Source organism: Geotrypetes seraphini, chromosome 10 (genome assembly GCF_902459505.1).
Source record: "Geotrypetes seraphini chromosome 10, aGeoSer1.1, whole genome shotgun sequence".
NCBI classification, from domain to species: Eukaryota; Metazoa; Chordata; class Amphibia; order Gymnophiona; family Dermophiidae; genus Geotrypetes; species Geotrypetes seraphini.
Genome location: NC_047093.1, coordinates 44,405,200 through 44,426,693, shown reverse-complemented (window position 1 = coordinate 44,426,693; position 21,494 = coordinate 44,405,200). Strand labels below are relative to the sequence as shown.

Here is a 21,494-nt window from a genome sequence, read left to right as displayed (position 1 = left end):
GATGTAGTTTATCTAGATTTTCAGAATGCTTTTGATAAAGTGCCTCATGAGAGGTTCCTGAGAAAATTAGAGTCATGGTATAGATGGCAAAGTTCAGTTGTGGATTAGGAAATGGTTATCGGATAGAAAACAGAGGGTAGGGTTAAATGGTTACTTTTCTCAATGGAGAAGAGTAAACAGTAGAGTGCTGCACGGATCTGTACTGGGACCAGTGCTATTTAACTTATTTATAAATGATCTGGAAATTGGAACGACAGGTGAGGTGTTTAAATTTGTAGATGACACTAAACTGTTCAAAGTTGTTAAAATGCATGCGGATTGTGAAAAATTGCAGGCAGAACTTAGGAAATTAGAAGACCGATCATCCAAGTGGCAGATGAAATTTAATGTGGAGAAATGCAAAGTGATGCACATTGGGAAGAATAACCCAAATCAGTTACTAAAGGCTAGGGTCCATCTTGGGGGTTAGTGCCCAAGAAAAGAATCTGGGTGATGTCATAGACAATACAATGAAACCTTCTGCCTACTGTGTGGCAACGGCCAAAAAAGCAAACAGGATGTTAGGAATTATTTAAAAAGGGATGGTTAACAAGACTAAGAATGTTATAATGCTCCTGTATCGCTCCATGGTGCGACCTCACCTGGAGTATTGTGTTCAATTCTTGTCTCCTTATCTCAAAAAAGATATAGCGGCACTAGAAAAGGTTCAAAGAAGAGCGACCAAGATGATAAAGGGGATGGAGCTGCTCTCATATGAGGAAAGACTAGCATGCCTGAATCGGTAGCATGGAATGTTGCTACTCCTTGGGTTTTGGCCAAGTGCTAGTGACCTGGATTGGCCACTGTGAGAATGGGCTACTGGGCTTGATGAAGTATTGGTCTGATCCAGTAAGGCTATTCGTATGTTCTTTTGCTATAATACCTGTTATACTGGTGGTGATAGAATGTTCAGTTTTTCTCTCTATCTCCATCTGAACTGGTTAGTAGGATTCAAGGAAAAGAAATTATCAATTAAGTATACATTTCTCAATAAGCTGAAGGAGTTTTAAATGTGTGCAATATACTGTGCTCTTAAGTTACAGTACATATGTCATGATATTACTACCATATAATTGCCAGTAATGTAACAGTTTCAGTGACAAGCCTCAGACTCCAAATAATGAATTGTATGTATGAGTAAAAAATACCATCACCCTAGGACAAGTTAACTTCCCCCCCTCCCTCCTTTAGTCTGGTTACTTTTTTCCTCCTCATGTTACTATATTACAATACCATTAAGGCTCATAAGGGTCATTGATTTACTATATTTACATAATTTTTATGCTTTGTTCAGGATCTCAGGATTCTATTAATAGCATCAATGTTAAGGTTCAGTGCTTACTTCTTCATACAGCTTTGTTGTAGATTGGAGATTTCTCCCAGGTTGGTGATATAGAAATCTTCACTAAAAATAAAGCTCAGTTTTACCACCAAGGGATCACATGATCACATTTGCAGGCCTCAAATAAAATTATGGAATAGTACCACTTGTAAAAAGACTAGACTGATATGTGACTGTCTCTGGGAAAAGGTGAATAAAGTAACTTAAGAATTGACGCTGCTGGGTCAGACCAGTGGTCCATCGTGCCCAGCAGTGGTGGCCCTCTGGTCAAAGACCAGCGCTTTAACTGAGACTAGCCCTACCTGTGTACGTTCTTGTCCAACTTGTCTTGAATCCCTGGAAGGTGTTTTCCCCTATGACAGAATCCGGAAGAGAGTTCCCAGTTTTCCACCACTCTCTGGGTGAAGAAGAACTTCCTTATGTTCGTACGGAATTTATCCCCTTTCAATTTTAGAGAGTGCCCTCTCATTCTCCCTACCTTGGAGAGGGTGAACAACCTAGATGTGGTGGCAAGATCTGAAACTTGGTTCGTGGACTCACATGGGTGGGATATGGCTATACCGGGCTACAATCTACTTCGTCAGGACAGAGAGGGCAGGTTAGGAGGGGGGGTAGCTCTATACATTAAAGAGGCCATCAAAACCACCAGGGTCACAGATGTCAAGTACACTGGGGAGTCCCTCTGGGTAAACCTGGCAAGAGGCAGAGAAAAATGCCTGAATCTAGATGTGGTATACAGACCCCCAAGACAACTGGAAGACATGGACGCAGAATTAATTGAAGACATAGAGAATATCACTCTACGAGGAGAAGCTGTACTGCTAGGGGACTTCAATATGCCTGATGCAGACTGGAACTCATTTTCAGCGACAACCAGCGGTAGCAGGAGGCTCTTAAACACCATAAAGGGAGCACGTCTCAAACAAATGGTAACGGAGCCCACTAGGGCCCAGGCGATCCTCGACCTGGTACTCACCAACGGGGAAAGCGTCTCAGAGGTCTCAGTAGGAGATACGCTAGCCTCCAGCGACCACAACATAGTATGGTTCAACCTTAGGAAAGGCTTCCCTAGATCAAACATGAAAACAAAGGTACTCAATTTCTGGGGCACATACTTCGCACGCATTGGAGATTTCGTCCATCGGACGCTGCAGGACCAAGCGGAGACCGATGATGTAGAAGCTAAGTGGTTAACACTGAAATCAACCATACATGAAGCAACTAGCCGCTTCATAAAATCAGTAAATAAATGGTTCACTGCGGAGATCTCGCACCTCATTAAGGAGAAGAAAAAAGTGTTTCTCTCCTACAAGTGCACGGAGAAACGAGAGGCAAAGGTAGAATATAGGACCGGGTCTACAGCGGTCAAAATGGCAGTTAGGGAGGCAAAACTTCGAGTGGAAGAAATTCTAGCAAAAAACATTAAAAAGGGGGACAAATCCTTCTTCAGGTATATTAGTGACAGAAAAAGGAACACAGGCGGGATTGTACGCCTTAGAAGACCAGACGGAAGTTACGTGGAAGCAGATTCCGATAAAGCCGAACTACTGAATGAATACTTCTGCTCAGTCTTCACCTGTCCGCAGTTGAAGACAACACAAAGCACAGAAGACCCGTTTCAGAATTTTGAGTTCACACCAGGTGAAGTTTACAGTGAACTGGCAAGACTCAAGGTGAACAAAGCCATGGGACCAGACAATTTGCACCCAAGAGTGCTCAGAGAATTGAGCGATGTCCTGGCGAAACCGTTGGCTGAGCTATTCAATCTCTCCCTAAGTAAGGGGAAAGTTCCCCCTGGACTGGAAATTAGCTAATGTCGTTCCTCTGCATAAAAAGGGTTGCAGGGCAGAAGCTGTGAATTATAGACTGGTGAGTCTCGCATCAATAGTGTGCAAACTCATGGAAACACTAATTAAAAGCAAATTGGACACGATCTTGAATGATGGGAATCTTCGGGATCCCAGTCAGCATGGATTCACCAAGGGTAGGTCCTGCCAATCCAATCTCATCAGCTTCTTTGACTGGGTAGCAAGAAAGTTGGACTTGGGAGAGTCTTTGGATGTCGTGTACCTGGACTTCAGTAAAGCTTTTGACAGTGTCCCACACCGCAGGCTGCTAAGCAAGATGGAATCGATGGGTTTAGGAAAGACACTCACTGCATGGGTCAATGATTGGCTGAGTGGCAGACTTCAGAGGGTGGTGGTTAATGGTACCCTCTCTAAAACATTGGAGGTGACCAGTGGAGTGCCGCAGGGCTCGGTCCTGGGTCCACTCCTTTTCAACATATTCATAAGGGATCTGACTCAAGGGCTTCAAGGTAAAATAACACTATTCGCCCATGACGCCAAACTATGTAATATAGTAAGTGAATGCAGTTTACAGAATTATATGGCGCAGGACCTGCTTACATTGGAAAGTTAGTCCTCAATCTGGCAGCTAGGCTTCAATGCTAAGAAATGTAAGGTCATGCACCTCGGAAGCGGAAATCCATGCAGGACGTACTTCTTGAACGGAGAAACTTTAACTAGGACTTCAGCAGAACGAGATTTAGGAGTAATCATCAGTGCAGACATGAAAACTGCCAATCAAGTGGAGAAGGCTTCATCTAAGGCAAGGCAGATATTGGGTTGTATCAATAGAAGTTTCGTCAGCCGAAAGCATGAAGTCATAATGCCATTGTACAGGGCCATGGTGAGACCTCATCTGGAGTACTGTGTGCAATTCTGGAGGCCACATTACAGTAAAGATGTGCGCAGAATTGAATCGGTTCAGCGGACGGCCACCAGGATGATCTCGGGGCTCAAGGGTCTCTCGTACGAAGAGAGACTGAACAAATTGCAGCTCTACACTCTCGAGCAACGTAGGGAGAGGGGAGACATGATCGAAACATTTAAGTACCTCACGAGACGTGTCGAAGTGGAAGATGATATTTTATTTCTCAAGGGACCCTCGGCCACAAGAGGGCACCCGCTCAAACTCAGGGGCGGAAAATTTCATGGCGACACCAGAAAGTATTTCTTCACAGAGAGAGTGGTTGATCAATGGAACAAGCTTCCAGTGCAGGTGAGCAAGGCAGACAGCGTGCCAGACTTTAAGAATAAATGGGATACCCATGTGGGATCCCTACAAGAGTCAAGATAAGGAAATTGGGTCATTAGGACATAGACAGGGGGTGTAAGCAGAGTGGGAAGACTTGATGGGCTGTAGCCCTTTTCTGCCGTCATCTTCTATGTTTCTATGTTTAACCTCTCCTTATCTACTAAGTCTATTCCCTTCAGTACCTTGAATGTTTTAATCATGTCTCCTCTCAATCTCCTCTGTTCGAGGGAGAGAAGGCCCAGTTTCCCTAATCTTTCACTATACGTCAACTCCTCCAGCCCCTTAACCATTTTATTTGCTCTTCTCTGGATCCTTTCGAGTAGTACCATGTCCTTCATGTACGGCAACTAGTGCTGGAAGCAGTATTCCAGGTGAGGGCGCACCATGGCCCGATACAGCGGCATGATAACCTTCTCCGATTTATCATTTCTAGCATTCTGTTTGCCCTTTTCGCCTCCACCGCACATTCTGCAGATGGCTCCATCGACTTGTCGATTAGAACTCCCAAGTCTCTTTCCTGGGAGGTCTTGCCAAGTACCGCCCCGGACATCCTGTATTCGTGCATGAGATTTTTGTTACCGACATGCATCACTTTACACTTATCCACGATGAACCTCATTTTCCATGTCGATGCCCATTTCTCCAGCTTGATTATGTTATGTTGCAGATCTTCGCAATCCCCTGCGTCTTCACTACTCTAAATAACTTTGTATCATCCGCAAATTTAATCACCTCAATCGTCGTACCAATGTCCAGATCGTTTATAAAGATGTTGAAGAGCATGAGTCCAAGCACCGAGCCCTGCAGCACCCCACTGATGACTCTCTTCCAGTCCGAGTATTGTCCGTTTACCCCCACTCTCTGTTTCCTATGCTCCAGCCAGTTTTTAATCCATGTGAGTATTTCACCCTCAATTCCACGGCTCGCAATTTTCCAAAGTAGTTGTTCATGCGGAACCTTGTCGAACGCCTTCTGAAAATCCAGATATACAATGTCAACCAGGTCGCCCTTGTCTATCTGACTGTTTACTCCCTCGAAGAAGTGCAGCAAGTTCGTCAAACAAGATCTGCCTTTGCTGAAACTGTGTCGTCAAGGTGATCAATGATGCAGTCCTTTATCAGCGCCTCTACCTTCTTTCCCAGTACCGAGGTCAGACTCACCGGTCTGTAGTTTCCCTAATCTCCCCTCAAATCTTTTTTGAAGATTGGTGTAACATTCGCCACCTTCCAGTCTTCTGGAATCTTTCCCGATTTGATCGACAGATTGGCTATTATTTGAAGCAGTTCAGCTATAGTCCCTTTCAGTTCCTTGATGACTCTTGGATGGATGCCATCCGGTCCCAGGGATTTATTGCTCTTGAGCCTATCGATCTGCCTGCATACCTCTTCTAGACTGACTGCCAAACCTGTCAGTTTCCCGTCTTCATTTCCAGCATATAGCCTGATGAGTTCCGATATGCTGGGTATATCCTCTTCTGCAAATACAGATGCAAAAAATGTGTTCAGTTTGTCGGCAATTGCTTTGTCCTCCTTTAGCACTCCCTTTATTCCAAGGTCATCCAACGGTCCCACCGCTTCCTTCGCAGGTCGTTTCCCCTTAATATATCGAAAGAACGGCTTGAAGTTTTTCACCTCCTTGGCTATTATTTCCTCATAGTCTCTTTTGGCCCCTTTTACCGCCTTATCCAGAAATGTTGAGAATGACTGAGATTTTTTTTTTTTTCTCATGTCATGAGTCCATAAGCAGTTTGCAAAAGATACATGTTGGAACTTCTATAACGTTTATTGTTTTTTTTTTTCACATAAGGATGGGGTTTTGACTGTTATATTACAAACTGTTTGCTCTAACAACAGAATTAATTAAAACCTATTTTTTTGTCTTTGATGATTTTGCTTTTTCCCAGAGATGGTCACATATGTGTCTTCAGCTTGACTTCCTGCTATGTCTAGGGCTGGAGATGCTGCAGAGACATCATTCATAGACTCAATTCACTCCGTTCTCTAGAGAAGGAGGGGCAGCTGGCAGGCAGGATTTACGGTCAACATTCAAGAGTGACACCTTGGCCCCTGATTAGAGTTCTGGAAGCAACCTGGTACCTGACCCCTTGCCTAGTTCTGAGTCTTCTGTGATCAGTCTAGGTAATTTGACAGGGGTGGGGGCAAAAATCCCTGAGTAGTTATGAATGAAGGCTCGTGGTACCAGGCTCCCTGTTCTAGTTCCTGTAGGTCTGAAGGTCCAATGAGTAGGAAGACGCTGCTGGGTCAAGAAAAAAATACTATTGCTTCAGCTAGGTATTCCATTTTTTTTCCCGTTATTTTTTTATATATTCATTTAGTCAGCTTTTTGCTGGCACCTACTTGCTTGTTCAAGAGGGAATTTTTCTCAGTATATTCCTCTTTGCCCCTTTGTTAAGATGATGGCTCTACATGTTTGTGTTGTACTCTCTGAATGCATATAAGTACTGTTGCCTCACTTTTCCAATTTTGGGTTTTGGGAATCAAATGTGATCCTTGATATAGATTGCTTTGTGTGTAATTACATACACTCATATCGAATGTAAGTTCTCCTATTTCCAGATCCCTTGATTGTCATATTCCTCGGTGACATTTACAGTTTACAATATGCGCGCACAGGTAATGCCATTAGTGTGTTTGTAGGTCAAGATCAGGGGTGTGCATCCATCTTCAGGACCACAACCCAGATGGGTTTTCCAGATTTCCACAATGAATATGCATGAAGATTGATTTGCATGTATTGCTTCAATTATATGCAATCTCATGCATATTCATTGTGAAAATTTTGAAACCTGACTGAGTTATGGCCCTTGAGGACCATGGTTGACCATCCCTGGTCTAGATAGCTAGGAAACCAACTTTGGAAATAAAACATTGTTTTTTTGTGTGTGAAAGAAAACCTGATCTTTTAAACTGAGCTGTAAGAGTTTAGTAGAATAATTGGCTAAACTCTGATTCTGCAAATCAAGTTCAAGTTCACGTTTATTTGATTAATCGCCTATATAAGAAATTCTAAGCGATGTACAGTTAAAACAAATTAAGGGGAGAATGACTATCTAATTATTAAGAAGTTAAAAAACGTAGAACAAAATTGTTAACAACTTATATAAAAAAGAAACAAATTTAAATAAAAACATATATCTCATTAAAAGCAATTAAAACAATAGTAACTTGCAATTTAGGGATAACACTGTACATTTAGATTAGTGACAGACATGACTGATGTATAAAACAAGTGTTTTTACCCCTCTCATATAGGATGATTCAAAACCTCCATATTCCTATGCACAATTAATAGTACAAGCAATTACAATGGCACCTGATAAGCAGCTTACATTGAATGGAATTTATACTCATATAACGAAAAACTACCCCTACTACAGGACAGCAGACAAAGGCTGGCAGGTTAGTATTACAATTTTTGTAGGCATTCTGTATTTTTAATGAAAAATTTGTATATTTGAAGATAAAGGTTACATTCATTATAGTTTTGTTTATAAATCTGATTTGTAGAGGAAAAAATAAGATACATCTAGGAATCAGGAAGTAGTTATTTCTGGCAGTGTATCCCATCATGATCCCTGACAAATCAAGTACATTTTATTCTTCCTCGGTTTCCTCAGCTTTATTTAGATAACAGGACTACCTAATTACCTTTCCTCCCCTCATAAAACTTTCATAGACAAGTAGTATCTTTGAGCTGCTAAAGGTGCTGCTATGACATTCACTCCAGAAGCAACTGCTTATTATAGGTAGAAAGTGATAGCAAATCATTATTTGTATTTTGTTTTGATAGAGGAAATTATAGAATATGTTATGTTTAAGGACCTGCTGTAAAAGTGAACATGGTAAAATTCTGAACATTTCATTTATTCAGTTTTCATTTTTCCCCAAAATGTTGCAAATGGTAACAAAATGTACAATAACAAAGATGTTCTTATGAGCAGAATATTTTATGGCTAAATTATTTTTATTGTATTAAAACATGAACCACAAACAGGCAATAAACAGATAACATCAACAATATACAAAGGCTCCTTCGCACCCCACCACTAATAGATGAGCACAAACATAGTAGGAGGCCTTAGGTCTTATGGCCCCCCACTAAGATCTTCCCAGCTTCATCGCCTCCCTGAGCAGAATATTTTTAAACAATAAGTTTTTATAATTTAAATCTATACTTCATGAATTTATTGGGGATTATTTTGTCTCTAGAAGACCTTTTGAAGTTCATCCTAAGCTTACAGTGCTTCAAATCCCTTATTGTATATCACATATTGAATACTTTGACCAGTACAAAGAAACTATAGTGGTGGACTGATGGGGGTTGACTAAACTGATTAAGAAAAAATCTGTTTGAAAAGTTAGGTCTTCAGTTGGGAGCAAAAACATTTGGTGAACCTTAAGTCTCTAGAGATATACTTCAGACATAAGGGGTTATCAGAGCACAAAAGAACATGAAGAGGCTTGTTTTATGTGAGGCATAGTAAGTAGTATGTGCATATCAAACACATAGCTGGCAGCGTTTTTCTTACCCTCCCTGATGAAATTTTCCTTCCATTCTCTAGGTGGTAGGCAGAACTGGCCTCAGGCTCCCTAGAAGATTTTTGCTCAAGCCTCTGATTCCTCTGCCTTTCTAGCAGGTAGAATGGCAGCGGCCCCACCTTTTTTCTTCATTATGAACATTGTGGAACTAGCTAAAAAAACAATTATGAGACTAAGCACATAGAGAAAAATGTTTGAGTTGTAAGGTAGTCCATTTCATCACTGAGTCAATATGGCTGTGTTGTGGATTCTAGTATAAAAAAAAATGTATGTTCCAGTTTGGCAACCTCTAAAGCATCAAGTTCACCATGTTTCAGATATTTTATCTTAATCTGGCCTTTTCAATTAAATTTAAAATATCTACATTTCTGAGGACAGTTAGATTAGATGTAGTCTCATATGTGGGTTACATCATCCAACAGAGCCCGATGTAGATGCTGCCTAGCATTGTTGCTTTTAGAAAGTTCTAGCAACATCCCATCATGCATATGTGGGTTCCTTCCTGCCCAGCATGCGGGTCTTTCAGTCTCTCTTCCATGGAGCTGGGACTTTGTGGCCTTCCCTCAGACGTTTTTGCTCAATTTGACCCCTTTTTGCTTATTTTTCTCAACACTTTTTTTTAGTACCTTTTCCTGTTAGATCTCAGTTATTTTCGGTAGTACTGCCCGATTCACGATTCAAATCGATTCATCGATTCATTTTGGGTGAATCGATTCAAAACCAAAAAAAAAATTGTCCTCCCGATTCACTGTGACCCTCGACCCTCCCCCCTAAAGCAGGACTGGCAGCGCTGCCTCTTGCTGGCTGGCGCTGCTGCTCCTGCTTTAGAGAGGAGGGGGGAGGGACAGTCAGGAAGTGCTGCAGTGTCTGGCTTCCCTTTACCTGATTGCAGCAGAGAGCAGCCTGCAGAAAGGATCGCAGGTAATTTAGCGATCCTTGCAGGTTGCCATAGGCCTCCGAAGCTGTCGTTCTTCTGCCGCGGTCTCACCCCTTCTCTGATGTCAGAATTTTAAATTGAGTCCTAGTAGAAAGACAAGATTGCCATTTTCTACAGTTCAAAATCTAGTTCTCCAGTTGTATGACAAATTGCAAATCACTCTCCCATTCAGTCTGAAAATTAACCTTTATAGGTATTGTATTGGCTATAAGTAAAGCTTTATAAAGTTAATATGCGATATATACATTTTTAACATAGTAACATAGTAGATGGACGGCAGATAAAGACCCGAATGGTCCATCCAGTCTGCCCAACCTAATTCAATTTAATTTTTTTCTTCTTAGCTATTTCTGGGCAAGAATCCAAAGCTCTACCCGGTACTGTGCTTGGGTTCCAACTGCCGAAATCTCTGTTAAAACCTACTCTAGCCCATCTAAACTCTCCCAGCCATTGAAGCCCTCTCCAGCCCATCCTTCCCCAAACGGCCATATACAGACACAGACCGTGCAGATCTACCCAGTACTGGCCTTAGTTCAATATTTAATATTATTTCTGATTCTAGATTCTCTGTGTTCATCCCACGCTTCTTTGAACTCAGTCACCATTTTCCTCTCTCGGGAGCGCATTCCAGGTATCCACCACCCTCTCCGTAAAGAAGAATTTCCTAACATTGCTCTTGAATCTGCCATCCCTCAACCTAAAATTATGTCATCTGGTTTTACCATTTTTCTTTCTCTGGAAAAGATTTTGTTCTACTTCAATACTTTCAAGTATTTGAACATCTGAATCATATCTCCCCTGTCCCTCCTTTCCTCTAGGGTGGACATTTTCAGGGCTTCCAGTCTTTCCTCATACGTCTTCTGGCGCAAGCCTCCTATCATTTTTGTTGCTCTCCTCTGGACCACTTCAAGTCTTCTTACGTCCTTTGCCAGATACGGTCTCCAAAACTGAACACAATACTCGTGGGGGCCTTACCAATGACCTGTACATGGGCATCAACACCTTCCTTCTACTGGCTACGCCTCTCTTTATACAGCCCAGCATCCTTCTGGCAGCCATCACCTTGTCGCATTGTGTTTTCGCCTTTAGATCTTCGGACACTATCACCCCAAGGTCCCTCTCCCCGTCCGTGCATATCAGCTTCTCACCTCCCAGCATATACGGTTCCTGCCGATTATTAATCCTCAAATACATTACTCTGCATTTCTTTGCATTGAATTTTAGTTGCCAGGCATTAGACCATTCCTCTAACTTTTGCAGATCCTTTTTCATATTTTCCACTCCCTCTTCGGTGTCTACTCTGTTACAAATCTTGGTATCATCTGCAAAAAGGCACACTTTTCCTTCTAACCCTTCAGCAATGTCTCTCACAAACATATTGAACAGGATCAGCCCCTGCACCAAACCCTGAGGGACTCTACTACTCACCTTTCCTTCCTCCGATCGACTTCCATTAACCACCACCCTCTGGCGTCTGTCTGACAGCCAGTTTCTAACCCAGTTCACCACTTTGGGTCCTAACTTCAGCCCTTCAAGTTTGTTCAACAGCCTCCTATGAGGAACCGTTTCAAAGGCTTTGCTGAAATCTAAGTAAATTACATCTAGCATATGTCCTCAATCAAGCTCTTTGGTCACCCAATCAAAAAAATTCAATCAGGTTCGTTTGGCACGATTTACCTTTTGTAAAGCCATGTTGCCTCGGATCCTGTAACCCATTAAATTCAAGGAAGTACACTATCCTTTCTTTCAGCAACACTTTCATTATTTTTTCAACAACCAAAGTGAGGCTCACTGGCCTGTAGTTATCCGCTTCATCCCTGTGACCACTTTTATGAATAGGGACCACATCCGCTCTCCTCCAATCCCCAGGAACCACTCTCGTCTCCAGAGATTTGTTAAACAAATCTTTAGTAGGACTTGCCAGAACCTCTCTGAGCTCCCTTAGTATCCTGGGATGGATCCTGTCTGGTCCCATCGCTTTGTCCACCTTCAGTTTTTCAAGTTGTTCAAACACTCTCCTCCGTGAATGGCGCAGAATCTATTCTATTTTCTCGTGTAACTTTGCCAGACAATCTCAGTCCTTCTCCAGGATTTTCTACTGTGAACACAGAAGTATTTATTTAGCACATTTGCTTTTTCCTCATCACTCTACATATTGGTTTGCAGCATCTTTTAGTTTAGCAATTCCATTTTTCATTTTCCTCCTTTCACTAATATTTTAGAAAAAGTTTTTGTCTCCATTTTTTACATTTTTAGCAATTTGTTCTTCCGCCTGTGCTTTCACCAGACGTATCGCTCTCTCTTGGTTTCTTTCAGTTTCACCCTGTAGTCCTTTCTGCATTCCTCTTCTTGGGTTTTTTTATATTTCACGAACGCCAACTCTTTCGCCTTTATTTTCTCTGCCACTAGTTTGGAGAACCATATCGGCTTCCCTTTTCTCTTGTTTTTATTTATTTTCTTCACATAAAGGTCCGTAGCCATTTTTATCACTCCTTTCAGCTTAGATCACTGTCTTTCCACTTCTCTTATGTCCTCCCATCCTAACAGCTCTTCTTCAGGTATTCTCCCATTTCATTAAAGTCTGTACGTTTGAAATCTAGGACTTTAAGTATCGTGCGGCCGCTCTCCACTTTAGCTGTTATATCAAACCAATCCGTTTGATGATCGCTACTTCCCAGGTGAGCATCCACTCGAACATTTAGGATTTAAGGCTCCTAGATGATGGAGCTTTCCCAAGTATCTCCTCAACTGAATGCAATGGGCACAAAAAGTCCATCTTATGCAGTTGAAAAAAATGGAGAACCTGAATTAAATCAAAAGGGTTGGGTGCATGCTGACACCTAGCTCAAATTTGTGATGACCTTGCATTTCTTAGCATTAAATTTTAGCTGCCAAATTTCAGACCATTCTTCAAGCTTCACTAGGTCCTTTTTCATATTATTCACACTTGAGAATGACACTGTGACAAATTTGTCCCCATCCCTTCCGGATCTGAATATCCCTGTTCCATCCCCACAAATTCTGTCCCTGTCCCATTCCTGCAAACTTTGCCTTAACCTCACAAGCCTCGAACTTTTAGGCAGATGAGGACAGAGCTTGCAGGAATGGGTCAGGAGCAGAGCTTGCAGAGAGAGAACAAGGATAGAGAGATCCCACTGGAATGGGGAAATTTGTCCCCATGTCATTCTTTAGGTCTACTCTTTTGCAGATTTTGGTATCTTCCACAGAGGCAAATCTTACCTGACAGCCTTTTAGCAATATGATATACAAAAATGCTAACAAGAACAGGCCTAAGAACTGAACCTTGACTCACACCACTGATAAGATCCCTTTCCTCAGAGAGATCTGCATTGACCACTACTCTCTTTTGCCTTCCACTTAACCAGTTCCTGACCCAGTCCATCACTTTGGGGCCCATCCTGAGCACACTCAGTTTATTTATTGGACGCTTGTGTGCAATACTGGCAAAGACTGCTAAAATCTAAGTGCACCACATCTAGAGCACTCCCTCTAATTCTCTAGTCACCTAGTCAAAGAAAATAATCAGATTTGTCTTACAAGATCTGCAACTAGTGAATCCATTTTGCCTCGGGTCCTGTAATCCACTGAATTCCAGAAATTTCACTATTCTCTGGTTTTGAACATAATTTCTGTTGATCTTTATGCTTCAGTGTTATAAAAAATGGAATTATACTCTCTCCCTTTCTCAAAACTCATTACTCCCTCTTGTGAAACCCCAAGTGGTATCTTAGGGAAGATACTATAGTATGCCGAGTTAAGTGTGCTTTGCACATTATGACTGAAGAATGAGCAAGCAGAAGGAGGAAGTTTATATAGTACTTTTAGAAGTCCCTGAAATTACCCCCATTACAGCACAGTTCTATTTCAGAGTTATTAGGCTGTGTATTTGCCTTGTGATGAGGGACTGCTGGATATGAAGATAAAGTCCAATGATAGGACAGCTCTCCTACTCTGGTGATGTCCCTCTGGAGTTGACCCATTCATGAGCCCTGTCAGGAAAGTGTAGTGAAGGATGGGGATTTGCTGAATGCTGAAGAGCTTGATAGTTTGAGGTCTGCCAACTGAGGAAAGGAGAAGTGAATGAAGACTTTTGGCATGCTCTGACTATATTGAAATTGTCTTGTCTTTGTTGTTTTTGATTACTATTGATGCAAACTACAGAAACCAGGTAAACCAACCCCACGTTAAACAATATAGAAAAAGAAACCGAGTGGGACTGTGCACATCAACCTTGGAAACAACAATTTTTATTAATGTAGATTCAAATAAAAACTGGGCCTGGAATCTCAGTTTGGTGTTGCAGATACTCCAAAGATCACCCTTTGAGCCCTTAAAATTCCATTTCTCTGAAGGATCTTATCTTGAAACTGCTATTTCTGGTGGCCATCACCTCAGCTCAACGCATTTCAGAGCTTTAAGCCTCGCCTTGTGAAGACCCCTTCCTGTCCTTCACTGAGAGTGGGGTCTCTAATAGGACGGTTCTGTCCTTTTCCAGAAGATTGTTTCAACCTTTCACATTAATCGGCCATTGTTTCTGCTTTCCTTTAGGAACACCCTCTGGATGTTCGATATGTCTTGCTCTAGTATTTTGCAGGTCATGAATGTCTTCAGGTGTTCAGACCAATTTTTTGTCCTCTTTGGTGGTTCTAATAAAGGTCAGGCAGCTTCTAAAGCTATGATTGCTCAGTGGATTAAGGAGCTGAGTTCTTCAGCTTATCTTCTTGCTAGTAAGTCTTCTCCTTTATCCCAGGACAAGCAGGCAGCATATTCTCTACATGTGGGTAACGTCACCTATGGAGCCCCCTAGCAGACGTTTTCACAAGCAGACTTGCTCGAAGACCTTCAGGCTTCGATTGGCCCATGCATGCGCGCATGCCCCTCCCGCCCTGCCCAGGGCATGCATCTCCTCAGCTTGTCCTCAGTTCTCTGTTTTCTGCGGAGCCAGAAGCACTGCTCCCTTGCTTCGCGCGATCTCGTTGCCCCTTTTGCACCATGGCTTGTTTGGTTAGTTTCTGTTGAATCGCTGTGCTCGCGTCTTTAATTTCCTCGGTTCATACGTTCACCTCGCATTACTGTCTGGATGCTTTCTCCAGGCATGATGACCATTTTAGCCAGTCGGTGTTGCAACATCTGTTCTCCTGAATTGCCAACTCTCCCTCCATCCCATTCTGTTTAGCTTGGAGGTCTCCCACATGTAGAGAATATGCTGCCTGCTTGTCCTGGGATAAAGCACAGTTACTTACTGTAACAGGTGTTATCCAGGGACAGCAGGCAGATATTCTCGCAACCCACCCACCTCCCTGTGGTTGGCTTCTTTGCTAGCTATCTGAACCGAGGACACGCTGAGGAGACGCATGCCCTGGGCAGGGCGAGAGGGGCTCGTGCGCATGCGCGGGCCAATCGCAAGCCTGAAGGTCTTCGAGCAAGTCTGCTTGCGAAAACATCCGCTAGGGTGCTCCGTCGGTGACGTCACCTACGTGTAGAGAATATCTGTCTGCTGTCCCTGGATAACACCTGTTACGGTAAGTAATTGTGCTTTCTCTATATGTGGGTGATGTCATCTACGGAGCCCCGATCGGACACTCTCACAAGCAAACTTGCTTGAAGATCTTCAAGCTTGCAAGTGTACCGCGCATGCGCCTTCCTGCCCAAGTCAGGGCATGCGTCTCCTCAGCATCAATTCTTCGTTTTCTGCAGAGCCAGAAGCCCTGTTCTGCTCTGCGCGATCAGAGTGCCTCTTGCACATTAGCTTGCTTCGTATTTTGTTTTCAAATTCGGGTGAGTTGCTATGCGGTGCGTTTCCAAAATAAATAAATAAATAAATAAAATTATTCGTGTTCATCGTTGACTCGGGGCCCCAGGTCCGACTAGGCCGACAAAGCCTCGCGCAACTCTGGGGGTGGTTTGGCCCTATGTCCTGGCCTGTTACTGGATTTAAAAAATGCATTCAGTGCAGTCGGGTTATTTTGATTACTGACCCCCACGGTTGGTGCTTTAAGTGCCTAGGAGCCGATTACCGGACTGAATCCTGCCCGCACTGTGCTACCGTTCAGCCGCGGGTGCTTCATAATTGACGGGCGAGGATCCTTGCACTGTTTGGAGCCATGGATCCTTCGGCCAGAGCAACCTCGGCCTCAACTCCGGCCTCGACCTCATCGAAGTCGCCCTCTTCCACCAAGGCCTCTGTAGCTGCCCCGATGAAACCTGTGGCCTTGGGTAAGTCTCCTCTTCCTCCCTCAGGTTCGCTAGTGAAGACGCCTCCCCTGGGGTCTCGGGGTGCAGTGGGCCATGTCCTGTCGAGATCTCCCTCTAAGCGTGCCTCCACACAATGGGAATACTCTTCATCGAGGTCGCCCTCGGAGCGCACTGCTGCACCTGTATGACCTGATCCAATGGTCTCGGTGCCAATGTTCGAGGACATGCTGAAGGCCATCCTGAAGACATGGATCTCCTCGGTCCTGAGCCAGCTTGCCCCTGCCTCGACCCTGCTTTCGGCAGGCCAGCCTGAGCGTCCGCTCGACGCCCCTCGGGGTCGGTCTCGTCGGCTCTCTTCTAGTGGGTCTTCCCCTGCTGCTTCGAGGCTTGGGTCTCCGGCCCGTGTGCCTCATTTGAAGCACCAGACGGAGGTCACTTCATCTTCGAGGCATCCGCCCTTGAAGCAACTGAGGGACTCGCCTCACCGGGCTAGGTCCCCTGCCCCGTGGACCTCGAGGCACTCCAAGGCTTCGGTGTGGTCGAGACGCACCTCTCATTCTCGATGGCAGCCCTCCATGTCAGTCTCTTCGGGTCAAGGTGGGTCGAGGACCCCTTCCTCAAAGTTGTCGGGGATGTTTGTCTCTGGTCCAGGATAAGGTAAAAGGGGCAGGCTAGTTTCTTCATTGAGGCATAAGTCTTCTGTATACATACCTTCCTGTAAGAATATAAGAACAGAATTGCTTTACTGGGTAAGATCAAAGGTACATCAAGCCCAGTATCCTATTTCCAGCAGTGGCCAATTCATGTCACAAGTACGTGATATTATCCTAGATTTTAGAAAGTCTACCTCAATGGTTTACAAACTTTTCTTCCAGAAATGTGTCCAAACCTTTCAAATCTAGCTACATCAGCAGCTTTTAATACAACTTCCAACAACTAATTCCATCGCTTAATAAAAAATGTGTGAAAATATTTTTTTCAATGTTGGTTACTTCAATGCTTGTCCACTAGACTTCTGTACTTTGAGAGAATAAACATACTGTATTCACTTTTACCTGTTCCACTCCTTTCATTTTATCTTTTACCTCAGTAGTCTCTTCTTCAAGCTGAAGAAACTTATCCTCTTTAGCCTTTCCTCATAGGAGAATTGTTCCATCCCCTTTATTGTTGTGGCTGCCCTTCTCTGAAACTTTTCTAATTTTGAAATGTGGTGACCAGAATTGCACGCAATACTCAAGGTGAAGTCACACCAAGGAGTAATGCAGAGGTACTATGATATTCTATTTTTTTCCATTCCTTTCCTAATGATTCCGAGCAATTTACTTGTTTTCTTGGCTGCCACTGCACACTAAACAGAGGATTTCAACATATTTTCTACAAGGTGGCGTTGATTCATTCCTGGGGGTGGTGATTGTTAACTTAGAACCTGCATTGTGTAGCTGTAGTTTAGGTTGGTCTTCAGTACATGCATCGGTTTACACTTGAACACATTATATTCATATGTCATTTGAATGCCCAGCCTTCAGGGTCATCTTGCAGTTTATCTACCCTGGAATAGACTAGAGCATTGGACACTCAAGTTGCACGAGAGAAACAAAATTCCTGGAGGCGGTGAGGGACTGTTTCATGGAACAGCTAGTCATGGAACCAACGCGAGGAGATGCAACTCTTGACCTAATCCTCAACGGGCTAGGAGGACCCGCAAAGGAGGTGGTAGTACTAGCGCCACTGGGAAACAGCGATCACAACGTGATCCAATACAAGCTAAAAAATAGGAACATCAAAGGTGAAAAGAACCAAAACGACAGCACTCAATTTCAGAAAAGGATATTACGAGGAAATGAGGAAAATGGTGGGAAAGAAGCTCAGCAACAGCTCAGGGAAAATGGAGACCATAGAGGATGCCTGGGCCCTACTCAAGGGCACTGTGCACGAAGCACAAAACCTGTATGTCCCCAGGTTTAGGAAAGGGTGCAAAAAAAATCGCACAAAAAACCCGGCGTGGATAACAAATGCAGTGAAAAAGGCAATAAGTAACAAGAAAACATCTTTCAGAAAATGGAAAAAGGACCAAACAAAAGAAAACCAGAAGGAGCACAAAAGGTACCAAAAAGACTGTCACCGAATGGTCAGGAAAGCGAAAAGGGAATATGAGGAGAATCTGGCGGGGGAAGCAAGAAACTTCAAACCATTCTTCAGGTATGTGAAAGGGAAACAACCAGCCAGGGAGGAAGTGGGACCATTGGACGATGGAGACAGGAAGGGAGTGGTAAAGGAGGAAAAAGAGATAGCTGACAGGTTAAACAAGTTCTTCTCGTCAGTCTTCACGAAAGAGGACACATCCAATATCCCAGAACCCGAGGAGATCATAAACGGAGTCCATGATGAGAAGCTGGTCCAACTAGAGGTAAGCAAAGAGGATGTCCTCCGATAGATAGACAGACTGAAGAGCGACAAATCACCAGGTCCGGACGGCATCCACCCAAGGGTACTAAAAGAGCTGAGAAACGAAATAGTGGAAACACTTCGCCAAATATGTAACCTATCCTTAAAAACTGGGGAGATCCCAGAGGATTGGAAATTAGCAAATGTCACGCCTATCTTTAAGAAGGGATCAAGGGGGGACCCGGGAAACTACAGGCCGGTGAGCTTGACCTCAGTCCCAGGAAAAATGATGGAAGCACTGGTCAAGGACACAATCTGCGAACACATAGAAAGCAAGAGACAACTGAAGACGAGCCAGCATGGCTTCTGCAAGGGAAGGTCGTGCCTCACGAACTTACTGTACTTCTTTGAAGGAATAAACAGCCAGATGGATAAGGGGGAATCCATAGACATCATTTACCTTGACTTCCAAAAAGCCTTCGACAAGGTACCTCACGAACGGCTACTTAAGAAGCTGTGGAGCCACGGGGTGCAAGGGGATGTCCACCGATGGATCAAACACTGGCTGGCAGGCAGGAAACAGAGGGTTGGAGTAAAGGGTCATTACTCAGACTAGCAATGGGTCACGAGCGGAGTTCCGCAGGGGTCGGTGCTGGGACCGCTCCTGTTCAATATATTTATCAACGACCTGGAGACGGGGACGAAATGTGAGGTTATCAAATTTGCTGATGACACCAAACTCTGCAGCAGGGTTAGAAACACGGAAGACTGTGAAGACCTGCAAAGGGACCTAACGAGACTGGAAGAATGGGCAAGAAAGTGGCAAATGAGCTTTAACATAGAGAAATGCAAGGTCATGCATGTAGGGAAAAAGAACCCGATGTTCAGCTACAAAATGGGGGGATCATTGCTAGGGGTGAGCAACCTTGAAAGAGATCTGGGGGTGATGGTGGACTCAACATTGAAAGTATCGGCACAGTGTGCGACAGCATCAAAAAAAGCGAACAGAATGTTGGGTATCATTAAAAAGGGTATCACAACCAGGACGAAGGAAGTCATCATGCCGCTGTATCGTGCAATGGTGCGCCCACATCTGGAATATTGTGTCCAGTACTGGTTGCCGTACCTCAAGAAGGACATGGCAGTACTTGAGGGGGTCCAGAGAAGAGCGACTAAACTGATAAAAGGTATGGAAAACTTTTCATACGCTGACAGATTGAAAATGCTGGGGCTGTTCTCCTTGGAAAAGCGGAGACTTAGAGGAGACATGATAGAAACCTTCAAGATCCTGAAGGGCATAGAGAAGGTAGACAGAGACAGATTCTTCAGACTGTGAGGAACCTCAGGTACTAGGGGTCACTCAGAGAAACTGAAAGGGGACAAGTTTAAAACAAATGCCAGGAAGGTCTTTTTTACCCAGAGGGTGGTGGACACATGGAACGCGCTTCCGGAGGTTGTGATAGGCCAGAACACAGTACAGGGGTTCAAGGAAGGTTTGGATAGGTTCCTAAAGGTTAAGGGGATTGAGGGGTACAGATAGAAGTAGAGGTAGGTTATAAAAATGGTCAGGAACTACTTCACAGGTCATGGACCTGATGGGCCGCCGCGGGAGTGGACCGCTAGGCGCGATGGACCTCTGGTCTGACCCAGTGGAGGCAACTTCTTATGTTCTTATCAGAATCCTGTCAGAATTTACCATATTTAAATAGTTTGTTTCATTTACAAAACACCGCAATAAAAATTATATTTAACGCCAAAAAAGATGACCACGTTTCCCCCCCCCCTCCTGCGTAAAGCATACTGGTTGCCTGTAGAACACAGGATTAGTTACAAAATTGTATTACCGTATTTTCACGCAAATAACACGCACCCGTATAAAACGCGCACACGGATATAGCGCGCAGAAATCACGATGATTTGCACAAAAACTTTGATATACCGCGCTCACGGGTATACCGCGCATGCTGCCCGACGCTCCTTTCGCCCGCCCTGACTTTCCGTGCGCTGTCCCGACTCTCCGTTCACCCCCCCTGACTTCCGTGCACTGTCCCCCCTTGAAGGTCTGTCCCCATCCTGAAAGCCTGATGCCCCCCCCCTGACGTCCGATACATCCCCCCCCCCCCCCGAAGGACCGCCGACTCCCCAACAATATCGGGCCAGGAGGGAGCCCAAATCCTCCTGGCCACGGCGACCCCCTAACCCCACCCCGCACTACATTACGGGCAGGAGGGATCCCAGGCCCTCCTGCCCTCGACGCAAACCCCCCTCCCCCCCAAGAACCTCCGACCGCCCCCCAGCCGACCCGCGATCCCCCTGGCGACCCCCACGACCCCCCCACCCCCCTTCCCCGTACCTTTGGTAGTTGGGCCAGAAGGGAGCCCAAACCCTCCTGGCCACGGCGACCCCCTAACCCCACCCCGCACTACATTACGGGCAGGAGGGATCCCAGGCCCTCCTGCCCTCGACGCAAACCCCCCTCCCCCCCAAGAACCTCCGACCGCCCCCCAGCCGACCCGCGATCCCCCTGGCGACCCCCACGACCCCCCACCCCCCTTCCCCGTACCTTTAGTAGTTGGCCGGACAGACGGGAGCCAAACCCGCCTGTCCGGCAGGCAGCCAACGAAGGAATGAGGCCGGATTGGCCCATCCATCCTAAAGCTCCGCCTACTGGTGGGGCCTAAGGCGCGTGGGCCAATCAGAATAGGCCCTGGAGCCTTAGGTCCCACCTGGGGGCGCGGCCTGAGGCACATGGTCGGGTTGGGCCCATGTGCCTCAGGCCGCGCCCCCAGGTGGGACCTAAGGCTCCAGGGCCTATTCTGATTGGCCCACGCGCCTTAGGCCCCACCAGTAGGCGGAGCTTTAGGATGGATGGGCCAATCCGGCCTCATTCCTTCGTTGGCTGCCTGCCGGACAGGCG

At 44.8% G+C, this 21,494-nt stretch overlaps 1 protein-coding gene across 5 annotated transcripts in view; it reads left to right on the top strand.

Annotated features, from left to right (window-relative positions):
* FOXK2 (forkhead box K2) overlaps positions 1–21,494 on the top strand; it is a 183,679-nt gene that overhangs the window by 74,431 nt on the left and 87,754 nt on the right. For all 5 annotated transcript variants that reach the window (XR_004540935.1, XM_033961708.1, XM_033961707.1 and 2 more), the window contains one exon: positions 7,753–7,899. Coding sequence is in view for 4 of the 5 variants with exons in the window: in XM_033961708.1 (XP_033817599.1) it covers positions 7,753–7,899 (147 nt within the window). In the remaining variant the exon portion in view is untranslated. The remainder of the gene's footprint in view (positions 1–7,752; positions 7,900–21,494) is intronic.